Source organism: Chiloscyllium punctatum, chromosome 11 (genome assembly GCF_047496795.1).
Source record: "Chiloscyllium punctatum isolate Juve2018m chromosome 11, sChiPun1.3, whole genome shotgun sequence".
Lineage (NCBI taxonomy): Eukaryota > Metazoa > Chordata > Chondrichthyes > Orectolobiformes > Hemiscylliidae > Chiloscyllium > Chiloscyllium punctatum.
In genome coordinates, this window is record NC_092749.1 from 36145184 (window position 1) to 36168543 (window position 23360).

Consider the following 23360-nt stretch of genomic DNA (forward strand, 5'->3'; position numbering starts at 1 on the left):
TTCTATTAGATCCTCCCCTCATCCTTAAACCCAGAGTCCTCAAACATTCCTCATATGTTAAGCATTTCATTCCTGGGACCATTCTCATGAACCTCCTCTGAACACCCTCCAGGGCCAGAGATATCGGACCTAAAACTGCTCACAATACTGCAAATGTCGTCTGACCAGAGCCTTATAGAGCCTCAAAAGTACTTCCCTACTTTTATATTCAAACTTGTTCAAAATAAATGCCATTGTTGCATTTGCCTTCCTAACTACTGACTCAACCTGCATGTTTACATTGAGAGAATCCTGGAGTAGAACTCCCAAGTCTTATTGCACTTCAGACTTCTGAATTTTCTCCCCTTTAGAAAATAGTCCATGCCTCTATTCTTCCTACCAAAGTGCATGACCTCTCACTCTCCCACATCATATTCCATCTGTCATTTCTTTGCTCACTCTCTTAACCTGCTGACATCCTTCTGCAGCCTCCCCGCCTCCTCAATGCTACCTTTCTCTCTCCCTATCTTTATATCGTCTGCAAACCTAGCCAGAATGCCTCCAGTTCCTTCATCTAGATTGTTAATGTATAAAGTGAAAAGTTGTGGTCCCAACACTGAGCCTTGCAGAACACCACGTCACCGGCTGCCATCCTGAGAAAGATCCTTTAAATAAAGGATCAACCCTTAAGACAGATAAGATTTTAAAAAATTCTCACATAAGATTTGAGAGTCTAGGCGATGGTTAAAGCAGAGTTTAAAAAAAAATACTTTTAAGGCATTGGTAAATAGATTTTTGCTAAGCATGAGAATGAAAAGTTATTGGGGGTAGGCTGAAATTTCAGTTAATTAGATCAGCCATTATCTCGCTGAATAGCAAAATAGTACTGAGTGGACTATATTTTGCTCCCAATTCATATTTGTATGTAAAGTATAGCGGGAGGCCATTCATCCCACTATATTCATGGCAGTTGATAAAAAACATAAAGCCTGTATTAAAACAAAGAACTGCAGATGCTGGAGATCTGAAATAAAAGCAGAAATTGCTGGTGAAACTCAGCAGGTCTGGCAACATCTGTGGGGATAAAGCAGAGTTAATGTTTCAAGCCTGGTGACTCTGTCTATTCTTTGTTTGAGGACTTGTTGATTATGATACTTCCAAGAGCACACCCAAGTGTTTCTTAATTTGCTGTATTACTTATTATTTTTCTTATCTGTTTTCATGTACAGGTAATGTGATAGCTGTTTTTCCTTTCTCAAGCCTGATCTTGAATTGCTACTAAAGCTGCAGTAGAATCATTCTTTTGTAAATCAATATATATTTCCTATCAAGAAAATAGTATCATGTATTATAAAATCCTTAAATCATAGCACCTTTAAAGTAGCAAAATAATCCAAAGTGTTTTGCAAGAGCACGATCAAACCTAATTTCACACAAATCTATAGAAAGAGGTATCAGAACAAATGGCTAAAAGTAGTTTTAATAGGTTTTAATGCGCTTTTCAAAGGATAAGAGGCTTACAGAAGAAAATCAAGAACTTAGCACCAAGGCAGCTGAAAGCACAACTGTCATTGGTGGAATCATTAAAATCAGTGACGAGAAAAATACCATATTGGAGAACTAAAAAAAGTCAATTTTGTATAGCTGGAGGAAGTTACAGAGAAAAAGTGAGGCTGTGGGGGGGATTTGAAATCAAGCATGTGAATCTTACAGGATTGGGAGCCAATGTTGGTCAGCCAGTATGAGAATGTTATGTAAATAGGATCTGGTGCAAGTTAAGATAAAATAGATTTGGATGAGTACAACTTTATGTAGGGTGGTAGCTGGGAAATCAACTGGGAGAACATTGGAAAAGCTAATGTGAGAGGTAATAAAGGTAGAAATGAAAGCAGCTGAACTGGGGCGAGGTTGGAGTTGGACACTGGTAGAACTGGATGTGTAAACAGAATCTCATCTCAGCAACAAATACAACACTAAAATTCAAACCTGTCTGACTCAGCATCAGATGGCTGTTAGGGGGTAGTTTCGAGGTCAGATGACACCAGGTTATAATCCGGGTTTATTTGAAATCACAAGTGACTTCACCTGATGAAGTGACAGTGCTTTGAAAACTTGTGATTTCAAATAAACCTATTGGATTTCCTTTCTTCATGGTGTTGGAATATAAATAAAGATTTATGCACTTGTTGTTGCTCACTGTGTCCTACACCTGCATATACACTACATTGGTGCTGGGAAAATAAACTCTACCGCTGTTTGGCAACAGATTAAAATAAAGAGAGGAAACAAAATATATAATCAGGACATTAGAATCTCCTCAGTTTTAAAAAAAAAGAAAAAACATCTGTTGGACTATAAGTTAGTGTTGTCTGACTTCTGACTTTGTCTACCCCAGTCCAATGCTGGCACCTGCACATCAGGGAGAAGGTTGGAATTACTGGCTAAGGAACAGTGAACCAAGAACCAATGGGCTGAATTTTTTGTTGCAAAAATGGATTTAGTTCCACACAACCTTAATGTCGGTATAATAATGTTGAGTTGTAAGACCCGAGTTTATCACACCAGTCTGCAATACTCTGAAGTTAATGATTGAGGACTATTAAATATCAAATTAGTTTAACTGATTGCAATAATACCTTCCCAACACAATGCAAATGTGGACGTATGTGAAAAATGCTTAGTAGAAAGTTTGATGTTTATTCAAAATTTCATGAAAGGGGAGATGTGAAGACTGGAAGTAGAATTATGGCCAGTTTAACAGGAGAAGTTGCTGGTGGTTGTTTCTCCATAAAATTTTTGTTGATAATCAATTTTTAATAATAACCTATTTCTCAGGACTATTCCACAGCGGAGTATCCAAAAATGATGATCCAGTTACCTTTCTTTACTGCACCATTTATGCAGAGAAATGGTGTGTCCTTTGGGATTGCTTCCTCTACTGAGGAGGAGAATTAGAATGAGGAGGTCAGCTGTATGTGGACTGGAGTGACAGTAAGGTGGGACAGCTGCTGAGGAGAGAGGCTGCTAAGGAGAGGTAGAAGCAGGCACTCAAATGTAGACGAAAACTGTCCCCCACCAATCATGTACATGGGGTGTGAATGCCCTCTCTAAAGATGGTGGGTGGCAGTGTCTCTGGGAATTTATCTTTCATGATAAACTGCCATATCCTATGTGATGTACTTGTCCTAAGATCGCCTTCAATTGATTAGGTGGCCATATGATTCCTGTAGTGTTAAAAAAGGCAGTTGCACTGAACATTTTCACCTAGGCAACCTGGCGTCACTAAGCCTGCAGTACATCACGTGCAGGTTTTCACTGATGTCAGGTTTAGGTGTGCCCATCAATTTATTTCCTTCACTAATACAATAGTAATCAGGTGGAAAAAGCCTGAGATGTTGCAGGCATGGCTGTTTTCCCAAGAATACAAGGGATCATTGTTTGTACCCATGTTGCCTAAGATACCAATATGCAACCAATGGGCTGTATAAATTACAAGGGCACTATTACATCAATAAATCATGCAGTGTGTGCAATATACCACAGAATCAGCAGTTATTGATATTTTGACAAACAGTCCAAAGTCCTAGGATTGTTAACAAGCCTGAGCGCATTGGATGGATATTTGCTTTGAGATAAAGGTTATCTTCTGAATTAGTGCTGCTCGAAGTGCTATAGTGGGACATGAGCACCATTATAATAAAAGCCACATTATGATCAAGCACATTATTGAACAGGTCACTGGACTACTCCAGATGAGAATCAGAGACCTGGACAGATCAGTTAGATCTCTTCATGATGCATGTCAGCATATTCCTCGTGGTTGTATCTTGCTGTGCACTAGAGGAAAAAAAACCTTTTAGAGGAGGAATTAAGGAAAAGGAGACTAAGCTACAGCAGGAGACTAAGCTACAGCAAGCTGATGTCCAACCTGGTCCTAGGGAGGGTCTTTATTTCATTCGACATAGGAAACTCTTATCAGACAATTCTGATGAATGAGTCTCTCCAACTAATGTCACCTTTATCAGCAATAGCTCCTTCTCTGCACCATTATAACATGAAGAGCAATGTTACTCAGCCAATCAGTTCCAATTATTAAGATGCTCATAATCAATAGTATTGGCAATTAAATCTTTATCCATACATTTTCATGCACAAAAATGTTATGAATACAATTGGGTAATATGTAAAATACAGCATTCACTTATGTGCACAGAAAGTCATTAAAGTGCAAATCTCACAAATGAGAATGACACACTTTTGCACCTAAGTCTGACTAATATGTGTGCTTTTTAAATATTGTTTTCTAGGAATTTTGGCATGATGCTTTACTCTACAGTTGTGATAGAGACAGGCAGCTGACCCTTGTGCCCACTTGTCAGTTATTACTTTGGTAACTATCCTCTGGTCGCCTAAGCCATGAGGGCTTGAATGTGATGGGACACCCACCCGTTGATGCAATGTTCACTATGCCAATTGTGACAATACTCTGGCTTTAAGAGTTGCATTTTGTCCTGGTTTCTTTCCGAGAAGATAAACAACTTGTGGGGCCTCGGCATTTTTCTTTTAAGGTTGGAACAATAGAAGCAACCTGAGTGGGTGTGTTCAGGTTCTCAGAGATCCAGGATTTTTAGTTAGCTTTTGCTGGGGTCTCAGCAGGTTTGGAAGGCAGTGAATCTCTCCTGGCTGCTACACACTTTGAGTTTTCTGTTAGAATTGTCTTCTGATGTTCTTTATTCCTGGATTAGAGACCTATACATCAGACAATCTGTTTTCTGAATTTGCCTTTTTTGCCAAGGGCGTGTTTATGGAATATTGCTATATTTGAACAGTTAGTGGCTAGTGGTAAAATAATCTATTATTCTGTTAGGTTTTCCAAGAGTTAAGTTATTCCAAGTTCCCCTTTCCTTTATTCTATTTTCACTATAGTGTTTGAATAAAGTGTGTTTTGCTTGATGTCGTGTGATTTGACCAATCTAATTGCATCTGGAATACAGTACCTCACATTTACCTGTAAAATAAAAAAAGTTAGGCTATCTTTTTAATTTTGAGGGAGTCTGTTCTGGTCCATAACGCAATGGTAGAGGGGCAAATGATTGGCTATCTTTGCCAGATGTGCACCTGAGAAGTGTCCTCTAATGGTGTCAGCTGCTCCTCACCTGCTGCCAACAGGTCCATTTGACCTCACTGTTCTCCAGTTAGGGATCCAGAGTTGAATATGGCCCCAGGCTCCTCATCTCACCTTTGCCTGATCTCTGAGCCACAGAGCTTAGAAACAAGGCATGTAGATTAGAATGTTCAGTGATCTGTTGAATTTAGTCATACTGGACAGTTACCAGTCTGTTTAAGGATGAAACCATGCATTCTTCAGTGTGGTTAGTTGCACGTTCATGACCTCGATGACTCTACTAATGTTTGTGCCAAAATCTCATATCTCTGCCACACATTTCCACATGCTTCACTTTGCGTATCTAGCATCTGCAGTCAAATGGACATCTCCTGAGTTTTATCATCTGAATAAGGCTAAGCATATGGGCCAACATAGGCAAATGGGACTAGTTTAGTTTGGAAAATCTGGTCAATGTGAACAAATTAAACCAAGGATCTGTTTCTGTGCTGTATGATTCTATCTAGGTCAGCTCCAGCACTCCCCTGACTGCCAGAGCCTGTTCTGTCTTGGCCTCCATGGTAACAGTAGTTAGCACTGCTGCCTCACAGTGCCACGGACACAGGTTTGAGTCCAGTCTTGGATGATAGTCCATGTGGAGTTTGCACATTCTCCCCATGACTGCGTAGGTTTCCTTTAGGTGCTCTGGTTTCCTCCCACAGTCCAAAGATGTGCAAGTTAGGTGAATTGGCTTTGCTAAACATTGTCCAGTAGTATCCAGAGGTATGGAGGTTAGGTGAGTTAGCCATGGTAAAAACCGTATGCTGGGTAACGAGAGTGGAGTGCATGGTTGGGAATGGGTGGGATGGTCTTTGGAGGGTCAGTGCAGACTTGATGAACTGAATAGCTTTTTTCTGCATTGTAATGATTTTATGAATTGCACACGCAACTATGATAAACTTGCACCAGTTTGTTTTCCTTTGCTGCCAAGACACTTATACTTGTTAAAGGTATGTGTACTTGGGCTGGTGCTGGGTGTCGAGCAAGGATATGATTATACCCTTCTGAGGCATTCCTAGTCCCTTAGAGATTAATATAGAACACTCAGAACTAGCACCAATAGCTACCAATGCTGCACTTGAGTAGGGAACTAAAGAAAGTAGTGTTATAATTATTGACAACCTTCAAGATGAGTCGCTGAGTCAAGCTTCCTCATTGAAAACACTGGAACGATTGTGGGATGTGACTCAGTGTTTCATCCATTTACTGTTTAACATGAGATCACAGGTTCTTTCCAGAGTGTGAAAGTGACAGCTTGCCAAGCATCATGCACTCCCCCCTCACCAACCTTAAGACCTGTTTATTGAAATTATAAAATTGCTCCCTTGCCAATTCATCAGCCTGGGAAATTTCTGCTCACTCAAAACTCACTTTGTCCAAATTTCTTACCTAACACACCAATACTTAAATTTAGCCCCCCCCCCCCCCACCCGTCTCCAACAGCAAAATATCCGCATGAGCAATTTGGTGTTCCCTACATGCATGTCATTTTATTGAATGAGTAGAATATAAGAAAAATCAGCAAAGGATATAGGAAAATAAATTGACAAAGCACCACTCCAAAGAATGTACAAGTGTGACAGATCCTATGAATAGTTCAATGAGGCAATGTAAAATTTACAAGGACATTGCCAGGATTGGAGGGTTTGAGCTACTGTATATGGAGAGGCTGACTAGGCTGGGCCTATTTTCTCTGGAGCATTGGAGGCTGAGGGGTGACCTTATAGAGATTTATAAATTTATGAAGGCCATGGATAGGGTAAATAGACAAGGTTTTTTCCCTGGGGAGGGGGGAGTCCAGAACTAGAGGGCATAGGTTTATGGTAAGAGGGAAAAAATTTACAAAGCACTTAAGGGGCAGCTTTTTCATACAGAGGGTGGTGCATTTGTGGAGTGAGCTGTCAGAGGAACTGGTGGAGGCTGGTACAATTACAACACCTAAAAGGCACCTGGATGGCTTTATGAATAGAAAGGGTTTAGAGGGATACGGGTCAAGTGCTGGCAAATGGGACGAGATTAGGTTTGGATATTTGGGTCGGCATGGATGAGTTGGACCAAAGGGTCTGTGTCTGTGCTGTACATCTTTATGACTCTATATCAGAAGAATGTACTTAACCAAAGAAGCAATAGAGATGTTACATTAGGGATACACCCAATAACACAGTGAAATCAGCCTAGTGTTGGTGGGGAAATCTTTAGAAACAATAATCTGGGACAAAATTAACTCTCGTTTGAAAAACCATGGGTTAATCAAATACAGCCAACATGGAACTGTTAAAGGCAAATTGTGTTTGAGTAGCTTTTTTGAATTCTTTGAAGTAATGGAAAAGATTGAGGGTTATGCAGTTGTGTATATGGACTTTCAAAGAGATTTGATAAATTACCGCATGATAGCCATTTTTACCAATATTAAAACACATGAGATTAACAGTAGACAGAAACCAGACAATAGATCTATAATATTGTTTTTCAGGTTCAAGGGAAGAGGAGAGGTATTCTTGAATTCTGTGTTAGGACTGATGCTTTGATATGTATTAATTACCAGAACTGGAAGATAAAAAGCTTAATTTTAAAGTTGCAATTAATATGAAACTTAGAAATGTAATAAATTGATTAGTCGGTAGTATATTCCAAGGAACAAAGTGAGGACTGCAGATGCTGGAGATCAGAGTTAAGAGTGTCTTGCTGAAAAAGCACAGCAGGTCAGGCAGCAACCAAGAAGCAGGAGAATCGACGTTTCGGGTGGAAGCACTTCATCAGGAATGCGGCTTGTGGACCGGGGGCTGAAAGATAAATGGGACGGGGACGGTGGGGTTGGGTGGAAGGTAGCTGAGAATGCGACAGATAGTGAAGATGGAGGAAAAGGTGATCGGTCGGAGAGGAGCGTGGAGTGGATAAATGGGAAAGGTGATGGACAGGTCAGGTGGGCAATGCCGAGCTGGCAGCTTGGGACTGGGATAATGTGAGAGGAGGAGAGGAAACTGGTGAAATCCACATTGATCCCATGCAGTTGCAGGGTCCCAAGGCGGAATATGAAGGCGTTCTTCCTCCAGGCATCAGGTGGTAAGGCTTTGCCGATGGAGGAGTTCCAGGACCTGCATGTCTTTGGCAGAGTGGTAGGGGGGTTGAAGTGGTGGTGAGGTTGGTTGGTACAGGTGTCCCATAAATGTTCTCTGAAATGATCTGCAAGTTGCGGTCCTGTCTCCCCAGTGTACAGGAAACCACATCGTGTGCAATGGATACATTGGTGGAGGTACAGGTAAATTTCTGTTAGATGTAGAAGGATCCTTTGGGGTGTGAGGGGAGGGGTGGGTGCAGGTTTTGCACTTCCTACAGTGGCAGGGGAAGGTGCCAGGAGTAGGTGTGGGCTGGTGGGGGGGTGGGGGGATGGGGATCTGACAAGGGGGTCGTGGAGGGAATAGTCTCTCCAGAATGCCGATAGGGGTAGGGAGGGAAAAATATATCTGGTGGTGGTATCCGTTTGTAGGTGGTGGAAATGGCGGAGGATGATGCGATATATATGGAGGTTGGTGGAGTGGAAGGTGAGGACCGGGGGGTTGTGTCCTTGTTGCATTGAGAGGGATGAGGTTCAAGGGCAGAGGTGTGTGGGAAGTGGAGAAGATGCGCTGGAGGGCATCATCAACCACGTGAGAAGGGAAATTTGGAAAAAGGAGGCCATCTGGGATTTTCTGTGGTGGAATTGGTCATCCTGGGAACAGATGCAGCAGAGGAATTGGGAATACAGGATGGCGTTTTTATAGGAGGTAGGGTGGGAGGAGGTGTAACCAAGGTAGTTGTGGGAGTTGGTGGGCTTGTCGTAGATGTCCGTGGTTAGTCAGTCACTGGATATAAAGATGGAGAGGTCCAGGAAGGGGAGGGAGGTGTTTGAGATGGTTCAGGTGAATTTGAGGTTGTGGTGAAAGGTGTTAGTGAAGTTGATGAACTGTTCAATCTCCTCGTGGGAGCACGAGGTAGCATCGATACAGTCATCGATGTAGCAGACAAACAGTTGGCAAGTGGTGCCGGTGGATGATGGACTGTTTCACGTACTTAACAAAGAGGCAGGTATAACTGGGTCCCATGCAGGTGAAAGTGAGCACTGCAGATGCTGGAGATCAGAGCTGAAAATGTGTTGGTGGAAAAGCGCAGCAGGTCAGGCAGCATCCAAGGAGCAGGAGAAAGGCTCCTGAAGAAGGGCTCATGCCCGAAACATCGATTCTCCTGCTCCTTGGATGCTGCCTGACCTGCCGCACTTTTCCAGCAACACATTTTCAGCTCCCATGTACGTGCCCATGGCTACCCTTTGGTTTGGAGGCAGTGGGAGGATTGGAAGGAGAAGTTGTTAAGGGTGAGGACCAGTTCAGCCAGGCAGATGAGGGTGTCAGTGGATAGAAAGGCATAAGAGGAAGAAACTGAGGGTTTAGAGGCCTTCATCATGGAGGATGGATCTGAACAGGGGCTCTTTGTCCATGGTAAGATGAAGCTTTTGAGGGCTGGGGAAATGAAAATCTTGGAGGAGGTGAGGGGTGCGGGGGGTGTCCCAAACGTAGGTGAGGAATTCCTGGATTAAGGGGGAACAGGATGGTGTCAAGGTAAGCAAAGATGAGTTCAGTGGGACAGGAACAGGCTGAGACAATGGATCAACTGGGGAAGTCAGGTTTGTGAATCTTCAGTAGGGGGTGGAATCGGGCAGTGCGATGTTCATGCACAATGAGGTTGGAGTCTGTGGATGGGAGATCCCCAGAGGTGATGAGGTTGTGGATGGTCTGGGAGATGATGGTTTGGTGATGGGAAGTGAGATCATGATTGAGGGGGAAGGGGAATTTCTTCCAAAGGACTAGAGACAGAATAGTGCCATATAGGTGCCATATCGCAGGCACAATTTCATGCTGATGAAAAATGTTTCAGGAAGGTGAATACCTACATGTATTACCTAAGTATTTTTAACAGAATCCTGCATTTATATTGTACCTTTAACATACAAAAAAATCCCAATGTGCTTAACAAAAACATAATCAGGCAAAGATTTGTACTATATAAAAGAACAAGATAGTAAATGCTAGGTAAAAAGAAAGCATTGTAGAATTAGAGTGCATTTAAGAGTCAAAGTCATTGGGAGGTCCAGAGCTAAGCCAACTATGGGAAGATCCCTGCCAGATCATAATCAATTTTGATAGCCATTTTATAAATTAGCTTTGTGTGCATGGAAACCAACCAGACTTTCTGTATTCTTTCATTGTTTTCAACAATTCAACTTATTTATATCATAATAGTATAAATTAACTAACAGTAATGTATGTACATTTACAATTAAAAATAAAGGACTTTTCCCAAGTTTATTAAATTAAACTGGTCTCTTTCTATTATCAGGTTTCTCATGGCCCAAAAATCTACATCACTAAATTTAATTGTCTTTGGTATACGTCCTTTTCTTGGTTAATCTCATGGATGGCTATCCATACTCATGTGTTTTTATAGCATAGGAAACAACTATGTCAAGAAAATTGTGAAGTTTGAATTTAAAATTTATGATGTGTTAAGTATAGACAATAAGATTCTATATAGGAAGCTAACTCATCAGTGGTTAAATAGAATTTGGAAAGAATATCTTTGTAATGTGTCTCATTATATTATTTTTTGCAGAGTATTTGTTATTGCTACTAGTAAAGACGATATTAGCCACATAGTTTCAATCCTGAATAATGTTCAAGGGAATATGATCTTTGTTTATTATCTACCTGATTTGATAACAAATCCTGGTCTACTTGAGACTGCAAAAACATTGGATGACTATGACGCCAAGATGGAGATTGCATGGTCTGGCTTCTTTGTAAGAAAACTAGTATATGCTATCTGCAAATGTAATTTTATGCATGAAATTCTGTGATAACATTAACACTTATGAATTTGCTTAATCGTGTAATTATTTTGTTATTTTTTAATCTTATTTATCATATACATCTTGACCTAAACATTTGATGACACAGTATCCAATTTTAAGACTCAAATAAGACACCTAAACATTCAAAATAGTGTTCTTACTAAGTGTACTTATTAATTAATATGTTTGTATTGCTCAGATAAATTATCTGGGCACTGCCACTCAACCCTACTTTCTTTAAGCTCTTCCATGATTAAGCCAAATGAAAATAGTTCATGACTGTTTCAGGCACTATTTGTAAAATGGGGCTGTGTTACACATGACTCCAACCACTGGGGAGATTTCCTCCAGTTCCCATTCACTCCATTTTGCCAAACTCTTTGATGCCATTTTCAGTCAAATGCGACCTCACGTCACCTCTCCTCTGGAATTCAGCTCTTTTTACAGTTTTTTTAACCAGGATAATGAGGTCCTGGTAGAATCAAAACTGAATGTCAGTGAGTTGGTATTTGCTAAGGAAGTACTGTTCAATAACACTTTTGATAGCATCTTCCATCACTTATTATTGATGATCAAGAGTAGACTGGGGGGGGGGGGTGAAAATTTGCCAAGCTGGATTCATCCTACTTTTATGTGTACAAGATATTGCTGGGTAATTTTACATATTGTCAGGTAGATGCCAATGTTGGATTGACTTAGGGTATGGCAAGTACTGGAGCTCATGTCTTCAGAAGTATTGCTGGAATATTGTCAGATTCTGCAGTTTTTGCAATATTCTATGCCTCTAGCCATTTATTTATATTGTCTGGAGTGAATAGAATTGCCTGAAGACTGGCACCTGTGATGTTGGGGATCTCTGGAAGAGGCCATCATTCACTTGGCACTTCTGGCTGAAGTTTATTGTGAATGCTCCAGCCTTATCTTTTGTATTCTTGTGCAGGGCTCTCCCATAATTGAAGATGGGGATATTTGTGGAGCCTCCTCCTCCAGGAAGTTGTTTAATTGTTCACCACCAATTACGACTGAATGTGGCAGGACTGCAGAAGTTAGGTCTGATCAATTGGTTATGGAGTCACAAAGCACTATCAATTAGTTGCTGCTTATGCAGTTTGGTGCACAAGCAGTCCTGTTTTGTTACTTCACCAAGTTCACACCTCATTTTTAGATATGCCTGGTGCTGTTCCTTGTATGTCCTCTTGTACTCTGCATTGAAACATGGTTAATCCCCTAGCTTGATATTAATGGCTGAGTGGGGAATATGGCAGGCCATGAGGTAGCACATTGTTTTTGTGTACATTTCTGCTCCTGCTAATGTCCCATGGCATCTCATGGATGCCCACTTTTGAGTATAGAGTCTATGACTCTATAACTCAAATACGGAAACAGATCCTTCAGTCCAACTCGTCCATGCTGCCGGGATATCCCAACCCAATCTAGTCCCACCTGCCAGCACCTGGCCCATATCCCTCCAAACCCTGCCTATTCACATACCCATCCAAATGCCTTTTAAATGTTGCAATTGTACTAGGTCCACCACTTCCTCTGGCAGTTCATTCCATACACATACCACCCTCTGTGTGAAAAAGTTGCCCCTTAGGTCTCTTTTATATCTTTCCCCTCTCACCCTAAACCTATGCCCTTTACTTCTGGACTCCCCCACCCCAGGAAAAGTGCAAGATTTGTTGTTGACATTATCCAAGAGTATATTGCACAACCAAAGTTTTAATGCTACATTGGGAGTACAATTTTGCCAGTGAGCCACCATTAACTGCACATCCCCACCCTGAATGACCTGCCATGAAGATGAAATGGAAACAAATGAACAGTAAACTGAATCAGTAGAGGTATGATTACTGGAGTTGCCCATAATAGGGCCTCTAATTCCAAAAGTTGTACTCCACCGTGAAGTAAGTTACTCCATTCACTTTGCATAGAATGTAGACAGTTTGTACAGCTATTGCACAGTTGATGTCAGATCTTACAAGCAAGATTTCAACTTTGTCTAGGATGCAAAGTGTTCCCTCATCTTTCATATTCCCTTTTGTGTTAGTGTCCTTGTGACCTCTACATCCTTTCAGCCTTCCCCTGTTTCTTTTGAACATCTTTACTTAACTGTTAAAATCTCCACCTTACCCCAGAGCTTGTTGGCTTTGCAAATTTCCGTGCCCTTGATAACACAAAACCCTCCACACATAGAGGCTAGAGCAATTGAATACTGTGAGAAGCATCCCTTGTGGGCCCGTATCTTCTGTTGACTATGAGGTTAAAAATCAAACAATACCAGGTTATAGTCCAACAGGTTTACTTGGAAGTACCTGATGAAGGGGCAGCACTCCGAAAGCTAATACTTCCAAATAAACCTGTTGGACTATAACCTGGTGTTGTTTGATTTTTAACTTTGTTCACTCCAGTCCAACACTGGCACCTCCACATCTTGACTATGAGGTTCCACTACTCTCTCTAATATTGCTACCTTGAACTAAAGCCATTTCTTCAGTGACTCAGTCCAACGAACTCTGTCCCAAAACTTGACTTTCCTGCTTTTTTGTTAAATTAGATTACCTACAGTGAGGAAACAGGCCATTTTGGCCCAACAAGTCCACACCAACCCTCCGAAGTGTAACCCACCCAGTCCCACTCCCCTTCCCTATATTTACTCCTGACTAATGCACCTAACACTATGGGCAATTTAGCATGGCCAATTCACCTGGCCTGCACATCTTTGGATTGTGGGAGGAAACCAGAGCACCCAGAGGAAACCCACGCAGACACTGGGAGAATGTGCAAACTCCACATAGAAAATCGCCCGAGGTGGGAATTGAACTCTGGTCCCTGGCACACCATGCCACTCCAGACTGTTTCCAAGGACTATTTGGGCTGTTACATGATAAACTCACTGACCAGTATCGCTCACCAAGATTTACACTGTCTCACTGACATCCTGCCCCTGCCCCTGCCCCTGCCCCTGCCCCAAACTAGGCAGGACAGACTCAACTGAGCCTTCTCCAGAATGATGACCCCAAACTATCATGATTGATATACTGTAAATCCTGGACTGGTTGCACCTGACCTGCAGCACTGACAATACTCGATCTCCAAGCATCTGACTGACCATGACCAGCCCTCTGCACTGGAATAGGACACATCTCTTGACTGATTGTAGTTCCCTACCCCATTAGACTGTTCAGCTTTCACTTTCACACATGGCTAATTGCTTAAAGCACATGGAGTATTTTTATTGGATAAGCTGCAGGTTTGATATTGATGTAGTCTGGTTACACAGTGTAACCCTTGATTGTTCAGTTTTCTCCACTGTGAAAAACCACCTGCCTTTTCCTCTGTGCTAAAAAGGATTGCAAGGCACAGAGACTGACAGCTGTAACTGAGCACTGAATACTGTTTAAGCTCAAAAAACAAGGGGGATTTGGCAAATGCTGGCAGCCTTTATGTAAGTGCAAATAAGTGAGCACTAAGAAATCAAGCCAAATGTCATAAGATACATCCTGTGTCCCTGTGTGCCAAGTGACCTGGCAGTACTATGCCAGTCATCGGTGTTCCTGATCTCCAAAGTGCTGAAGGAGTGTAGGAGTTAGTCTGAGATCGGGAATGACAGTTTAATAAAGCTACTTGTTTGCTGATGCCACTTGCATGGATGATGGATTGAGGAGAATGGTGCCTGTGGAGCATGCAGGGATGTTGAGGCTGAGGTCATGATTGGATAATGGCTGGGATAGGCAATTGACAAACGCCAGTTGCTTGGTATCTGCTATGCCTTACATGTCAGGAATTTGTATGATATAATTTCTCAGGGAGGGAAAAGAGAAATTAGTTGAGTTGGGTATTAATGAGATACAAATACATGGAAGTAAAGTAGTTGTTAGTCAATGGTGAGATTCTGAAATCAAAGTTTTCAGGAAAAGTCAGAAAAAAAAATTTCTCTACTGATTATGGTTTTTTTTTGTATTCTCATAATAATTTCTGAACTTTCTTGCTATTATTCACCAAGGAGAGAAAATTTCCGTCCTAAGAAAATTGTTGTATCTGCAAAAAATATTCTTGCACCCATGTAATTAAAAACTATCTGATTTATTTAGTTGCCAAAACAAATTAATTAAATATGGTGTGTCTCTCTTTCTTCCCTTGATTAGATTTTTCAATGCTTAATATATATGTAATAATATTGACATGTAATTTAAGTGCAAATGTTAAAGCTATTTATATATGTGATGCTCTCTTTATAGTTTACTAAAGGACATATTTCATCTGTGATGACCAAAGAAGATGTTGGAAATAAATACAGATTATTTATAATGCTTCTCTTTTCAATTCCTGGGACTCCAATAATTTTTTATGGTGAGGAGATTGGTCTCAGAGATTACCAGGTAATCAGAAATCAACTGATACAATCAGTTAATCATAATTTTTATGAAAAAATAATCAGTTTATAGGAGTTAGGCATGGTTTTAATGTTCTACTTTTCATTATAGGCATCAGCATATCCACTAATGCGATGGGACAATTCTAAATATTCTGGATTCACTAAAAGTTTGCCTTGGATAACTCCAGATTTGAACAGTAACACACCCACTGTTACGGTATGTATGAATATTTAGCATACTATGTTGTAATTAATATAATATGGTTATGGAATTAGTTGACTAGAATAGAAAAGGCATCTATTCTTGAAACTTATGACAAAAGTTCCAAAAAGAAAAGGCCTGTAGCATCTGAGTTAGGTCCTATTGACATGTACAAAATTTGCAACCAGAACTGTTTAATATGCCTAAAAACTGAAAATTGGATTTTTAAAACGTTCACAAAATATTGGTGTCAATGATCAGGTCAGCATTTGTTTTCGATCCCTAATTCCCTTTGAGAATGTGCCTATGAGCTGCCTTCTTGAACTACTAGTCTATGGGTAAGATGGTAGAGTTGTACTAGTTTTGAGAGTGGCTGTGCTGTTAGGAAGGGATCTATTTAGGTAAAAAAAAAGAATAGGCAAGCCCAAAGAAAAATATTTTGATACTGGAACTCTGAAATGAAATCAAAAAAGCACTGCAATTACTCAGCAGGTCAGGCAGCATCTGTGGAAACAGAAATAGAATTGTTGGGGTGAATCTTATTTTGCTGAAGTATGAGTTTGGAGGCAGTTGGAAGGTGTAAAAGCACAGAAATTGTGGTGTTAGGAAGGTGATTCCAACCCACAGATTTGCATATTTAACTGTGATATACTGCTCTGGTTGAAGTAACTTCTTCAAAAGAGACAGGATATCAATTTCAATTAATATTCAACTATAGTGATGTTAATGTGTTTCTTTGCAAATTACCTATGTGAGCTTTTTGCAACGTGTCAATGAAACTAAGGAGAGAACTCCAGAGAAATTGAGGGAACTGGAAATATGATAATAAATATTAAAACTTTACAGCTGCTTTCTTCACTCATTGTGTGAAAGCCTTTGTTCACAGTGCTTGTTCTAAGAGGTTATTTCCACAACTTTGGAGAAAACTTTCACAACTTTGGAGACTTATCTGTCAAATCTCCATAAATTGACCAGTTTAATAGAATCTGCAACAGAAGGAGCAGCAAGCAAGAAGAACTCAGGCAAAGTAGAAAGCAACAGCTTGCTGCATGCTCATAAATATGGGACTCCACTCCATCGGAGAGAGAGAGGGTGAGCTGAGACCTTTGGCTCACAGTAAGATACTTCAGCAGTACAGAACACCAGATTTCTGAACACTGGATTCTGAGAATTTCGATGCCTTCAGATAAAATGTTAATTTCAACTCAGCCTTTTTTTGTTTATCTCGCATAGTTTATGTCTGCTTCATGAAACCAATGGTTAATTGAGACATATAAGGTAATCAGAGGTTTAGATAGGTTGGTCAGTGAGAGCCTTTTTCCTCGGATGGCAGTGGCTAGCACAAGAGCACATAGCTTTAAATTGAGGGGTGATAAATAAAGGACAGATGTCAGAGGTAGTTTCTTTACTCAAGGGCGTGGAACGCACTGCCTGCAACAGTAGTAGACTTGCCAACTTTAAGGGCATTTAAATGGTTATTGGATTGAAATATGGACAAGAATAGACTAATGTAGGCTACATAGGCTTCGGATTGATTCCACAGCTCGGCGCAAAATTGAGGGCCGAAGGGCCTGTACTGCGCTGAAATGTTCCACGTTCACAGGGAGAGGGGAAGTTATTGCAAGTATTTCTAAACACCAGATTCTAAGAATTTCAATGCCTTCAGATAAAATGTTAATTTCAACTTAGCCTTTTTTGTTTATCTTGCATAGTTTTTGCCTGCTTCATGAAACCAATGGTTAGTTGCTTGCTGCATCCTTTTGAAAGGCAGTGTTATTCATTTTTTAAACCATGTCAGTGCACAAAGAACCTACGTATTGACATCAAAAGTTGGAAGTTGAAAATTATTAGCTTGCGTATTACCACTATCATGACAATACAAGTGCTTGGCTGAGCAGACTTTGCCTACTTCCACTAGATCTGGAGAATCAGTGACTGCATGCATGGGGCAATTAAGGTAACCCCATATCACCCAGGAATATTTATTAAAAATGCAGTTGTTATGGAACCATAGTCTAGATTTTACATTTAGCCTGTGGGTCTTGTGGATGGGTGCTTGATTCTGCAATTATTTAATGTCTGTTGAATAATGCTAATTACCTTCAAGTGAGGCTTTTCACACCAGAGGGAGAGTAATTATGCTGCCAAGAGCTAACAGCCAATTGGATGTTTGGCAGCTCTTTAGTCCCAGTTTGGGAAAGGTGGCCACTGCTAAGAATATACCTAGTCCCCAGCAATGTTGTCAGTGGAGCCAGGGGCAAAGTAAATGGTGGAATGGTTTTGCCTAGATCAGTCTGCCAGGATCCAGAAAGTGGGCTAAGGTGCCTTGATGGACAGAGCCAGATGTATTTACAATTTTGGGCAAAAGGGGCCTTTTGTAGATACAGGTGTCTGTAAAGGTGGACCCCCACCCCGCTCTCCCGTTTTGGCCTAAATAATATTATCTGCCAGCTTCATTTTACTGTCCACTTAAAGACCTCAATTGGCAAAGGGCAGAATTGCTACCTAATGACTCCCTTGTCACTCAAAGTTGCAACAGGAGCAACTTGGAATATAGATATCTGGAAAGCCTTTCATTGTAGTTTATTCTGCCTGAGAACGTCAAATTCTGCCCCTCAAAATGATGTTTCTGTAAGTGTGCCAGACTCAGTGCCTTTACTGCCTTTACCTTTTGTCTTATAGCATTCTTTCTTGAACTTTACATCTTGAAAGCAGCCTTTATTGCTGATGCACAGTGACCAGATACTCAATTAAAACTTGCCAGCGCAAGTTAAAAACCCAACCAATAAGGTTCAGGAACAATAAAATGGACGACATGTGACAACTAGATTTACATTTGAGCAAGTAATCATCAAACTGGATCTGCACTTCTGGTGCTTCGGCATATCTGGTATTGCTCTTAAAAATGCAGCAACTAGGGTCACCAGAATGGTCATGTTGTTACGGGATCTGTCCAACATTGTGCAGCAATGGTCTAAAGTCTAGACTTAAAGCAAGAAACAAGACACAGAAAGTCTTCAGGTTATTTAATGGAGATAGAGGAGGAGGGAGAGCATGAACTGACTAATTCATACTTTTAGGAGCAGTAAGATTGTGAACCAGAGGCAGAGAAAGACATGGGCACACTTATCAGGATAACAGCAACCTATGGCTATCTGCAGGGTAAATGGTAGAAGACCACAAAAGTCACTGCAATGGAGCGCCAACGTTAAAAGAATGTATCCTATGACAAAGGTATCCAAAAAAAGAATGTTTTAATTGCAGATTGTTAGGCAGGCATGTTTGCCAAAATTTACTACTGAGATGTGAATTACCTTTTTACAGTACTGGTTAGAGGTGTGCTCTGGTCGACTATTTGATGTCAGTGGCCTTCAAAGTCATAGTGGCACTAAATCTTTATGTGTTTGGCTCACTCCAAGCTTCCATTGGAGGTATGTAGCATCTCTTAATCAACTGCATCTCACTGCATCTGGATGGTGACTGTTGCCCTCTTTATGAGGACCAGCCAATACAATACAGTCAGGTCAAAAAAAACAGTGGATCTGTCACCATTGTTGGATTCCCTTGATGTAAAACTTCACAAACTGCCTAATTCTAACTCATCAAGGCTCCCACTAGTTATCCAGAATGCTTCATTAACGGGAAAATTCCTGTTCCATCAACGTGCCATTAGTTTGCTACCAACATATCCTGCAGATGTCTGACTAGTACGGTGGAGCAGCCACAATGTCTAAATACTCAGGCATGGCTAGATGCCACATTCATTCTCCACACCAATATACCTCAAAGGTAGATTCTTGCTCGCAAGTAAGTGATAACACTGAAATAGTGCCTACTAGCCTGTTTCCAACTGAGCTCCAGTCTCTCCATTTGCAAAGACACAGATGATGTGATACCATGTCATTTTAGTTAGCGTCTCTTTCCTCAGCATCTGCAACCACACAATTATCCAGTTGCTGCCTGCAAAAGGGAAATGTTGCACCCATGGACTATTTTAACTTCAACAACTTCTCCAGGACCTCTGTCTAAACTTGCTAAGTTTAATGAGGAGGTCTCCTCCTGTTTTTGCTCCTACCTTGCCTGACTAGCCTAGAGGAGGACATGAATATAGTCAGCAGTCAACCATTAAGCCACCCTATTTTTTTCCTTCCATCCTGCTGACAAATACAAAGGAACTCTTCCATGGCTGGTGAGATGAATGCCCACTGGCTGATGGAAGACTGAGATGAAAATGGAAGAGGAATGTAAAACAATTGCTATTACCCAAATAAAGATGCTGGGAAAACTTTTAGACCTTAAAGCTGAGTCAACATGTCTACGGAAATCAGGTTTAACTAATTTATCAGTGTTTTTGAGCAGGTAACACATAAAGGGAACCTGTCAATGCAATGCACATACATTTCCAAAAGGCACTTGATAAGGTATCACATCAAAGATTGTTACACAAGATAAGAGCACATGGTGTAGTTGATAACATATGAGTATGGATGAATGTTTGGCTAGCAAACAAGAGACATCGAGTAGGGATTAATGGGTCTTCTTCAGGTTGGTAAGCTGTAACCAGGAGAGTGCCACAGGGTTCCTGTTGGAGCATCAGCTATTTTCACTCTATATGAATAACATGGATTCAGAAGCTGAGTGTATGAAGTAGCTAAATTTGCCAATGGTAGCAAGATAGGTTTAACAAAAAGTAAGTTGTCAAGACAAGCTAGGGAATTTGCTGGATGTTATGAATAGAATGAATGGGCAAAAATGTGGCAGGTGGGTGTATACAGGAAAATGTGAACTTGTCCACCTTAGCGAAGAATAGAAAAACAGCATATTATTTAAATAGAGAGAGACTGCAAAAGAGTGATCTGGGTGTGCTGGTAAATGAATTACAAAAAATTAGTATTCAGGTACAGCATGATACGAAGAAGGTGAATGAAATGTTAATGTTTACTTCAAAGGGAATTCAGTATAAAACTAGGGAAGTTTTATTGCAACTATATGCATCATTGGTGAGACTGCATTTGGAATACTCTGAGCGTGAGGGAACTTGATCACGTGATACTGAAAGGATGCTTCCTCTCGTACACAAAGTTGTCACTAGGAGACACAATTTCAGAATAAGAGATCTTCCTTAAAAGGGATGGAGATGAAGAGATTATTTTTCTCTCTGAAGGGTAATGATTTGGAGTAGTTTAAGCCTGTGTTCTCTACAGTTTAGAGAGAGGAGATCTACTTGAGGCATATAGATGCTAAAGGGGATTGACAAAATAGACATAGAGAAGATGTTACTGAATTAGTGGTGCTGGAAGAGCACAGCAGTTCAGGCAGCATCCAACGAGCAGCGAAATCGACGTTTCGGGCAAAAGCCCTCCTGATGAAGGGCTTTTGCCCGAAACGTCGATTTCGCTGCTCGTTGGATGCTGCCTGAACTGCTGTGTTCTTCCAGCACCACTAATCCAGTATTTGGTTTTCAGCATCTGCAGTCATTGTTTTTACCCCATAGAGAAGATGTTTCCTTTTGTGGGGCAATCTAGAATGAGAGTTCATAGTTTTAGGATAAGGGATAGCAGATTTAAAATAGAAATTATTTCTCTCAAAGAGTTGTGATTTTGTGGAATTCACTACCTGAGAGTGTGGTGCATGCATGGATATTGAGTAAGTTTAAGGAGTAGGTAGACAGATTTTAAGTTAGTAGTGGACTGAAGAGCTATAGGGAGCCTGCAGGAAAGTGGACTTGAACCCGAGTTGGAATCAGCCATATCTTATTAAATGGGAAACCATGCACAAAGATGAATTGCCTTCTCCTACTCTTCGTTGTTAGGATCTTATGTTTATGTTATTGAAATCACTCAAGGCAGGGTTAGATAGAATTTTGATAGTCAAAAGAGCAAGGGCTCTAGGAAGCAGGTATGAAAATGAGGTAGAAGCCTGCAGTGATTAGAACCAGGTTGACCTCATTAACTACTAGGTTCTTGATTGGGGTTGTTAATCTGGGCCAATCAGTAAAATCTTGGCTGACCAATATTACCAGGAGAGTTAATAAGCACTACTGCAGTTACGCAGTAGTGTGGGGGGTTAAAAAAAAGGAAAAAAAGAAGAAAAAAAGAAAAAAAATACCAGGAGAGTTGAATGATTCCAAGCTGGATAGTCACAGCCAGTATACTGTGCACAAGTAAATAAAGGGTGACTTGATGTTGGAATACTAACCTCTGTGGAGTTATTTCGCTATCATTGCATTTCTTGTTTAACCATGATTGGTTTATCTCCATCTTAAAATCTCTCTTCCTCACTGAGTTATAGAGTCAAAGAAAGATGTACAGCATGGAAACAGACCCTTCAGTCCAATCCGTCAATGCCGACCAGATATCCCAACTCAATCTAGTCCCAGCTGCCAGCATCCGGCCCATAGCCCTCCAAACTCTTCCTATTTATGTTCCCATCCAAATGCCTCCTAAATGTTGCAATTGTACCAGTGTCCACCACTTCCTCTGACAGCTCATTCCATACAGGTACCACCCTCTGAGTGAAAAAGTTGCCCCTTAGGTCTCTTTTATATTTTTCCCCTCTCACCCTAAACCTATGCCCACTCGTTCTGGACTCCCCAACCCCAGGGAAAAGACTTTGTCTATTTACCCTATCCATGCCCCTCATAATTTTGTAAACCTCTATAAGGTCACCCCTCAGCTTCCGACGTTCCAGGGAAAACAGCCCCAGCTTGTTCAGCCTCAAATTCTCCAGTCCTGGCAACGTCCTTGTAAAACTTTTCTGAACCCTTTCAAGTTTCACAACATCTTTCTGATAGGAAGGAGACCAGAGTTGCATACAAATTCCAACAGTGGTCTAACCAATGTCCTATGCAGCCACAACATGACTTCCCAACTCCTGTGCTCAATACTCTGACAAATAAAGGAAAGCGTACCAAACTTCACTATCCTATCTACCTGAGACTCCACTTTCAAGGCGCTATGAACCTGCACTGCAAGGTCTCTGTTCAGCAATACTCCCAGGACTTTACCATTAAGTGTATAAGTCCTGCTAAGATTTGCTTTCCCAAAATGCAGCACCTCGCATTTATCTGAATTAAACTCCATCTGCCACTTCTCAGCCCGTTGGCCCATCTTGTCAAGATCCTGTTGTAATCTGAGGGAACCCTCTTTGCCGTCCACTACACCTGCAATTTTGGTGTCATTTGCAAACTTACTAACTGTACTTCTTATGCTTGCATCCAAATCATTTAGTAAATGACGAAAAGTAGAGGACCCAGCACTGATCCTTCTGGCACTCCACTGGTCACAGGCCTCCAGTCTGAAAAACAACCTTCCACCACCACCCTCTGTCTTCTACCTTTGAGCCAGTTCTGTATCCAAATGGCTAGTTCTCCCTGTATTCCATGAGATCTAACCTCCCATGGGGAAGCTTGTCGAACGCCTTACTGAAGTCCATATAGATCACATCTACCAGCCTTTCCTTTCACCCTAACGGGAATCTACTTTCTCTGGATTCTCATTATCTCATTTCTGAAGGCTTCCCATTTTCCAGCCAACCCTTTACCTGTGAACATCTGCCCCCAATCAGCTTTCGAAAGTTCTTGCCTAATATCGTCAAAATTGGCCTTTCTCCAGTGTAAAACTTCAAGTTTTAGTCTGGTCTATCCTTTTCCATCATTATTTTAAATCTAATGGAATTATGGTCGCTGGCCCCAAAGTGCTCCCCCACTGACACCACAGTCACCTGCCCTGCTTTATTTCCCAAGAGTACATCAAGT

At 41.1% G+C, this 23360-nt stretch overlaps 1 protein-coding gene across 3 annotated transcripts in view; it reads left to right on the forward strand.

Annotated features, from left to right (window-relative positions):
* The window catches only part of LOC140482897 (4F2 cell-surface antigen heavy chain-like), a 175936-nt gene that overhangs the window by 67329 nt on the left and 85247 nt on the right, over window positions 1-23360 (forward strand). For 2 of the 3 annotated variants that reach the window (XR_011961805.1, XM_072580624.1), the window contains 2 exons: window positions 15266-15406; window positions 15512-15619. Coding sequence is in view for 2 of the 3 variants with exons in the window: in XM_072580624.1 (XP_072436725.1) it covers window positions 15266-15406; window positions 15512-15619 (249 nt within the window). In the remaining variant the exon portion in view is untranslated. Of the gene's footprint in view, window positions 1-10923; window positions 10974-15265; window positions 15407-15511; window positions 15620-23360 lie in introns of those variants that run through there. The other variant, XM_072580625.1, reaches the window with a different exon arrangement.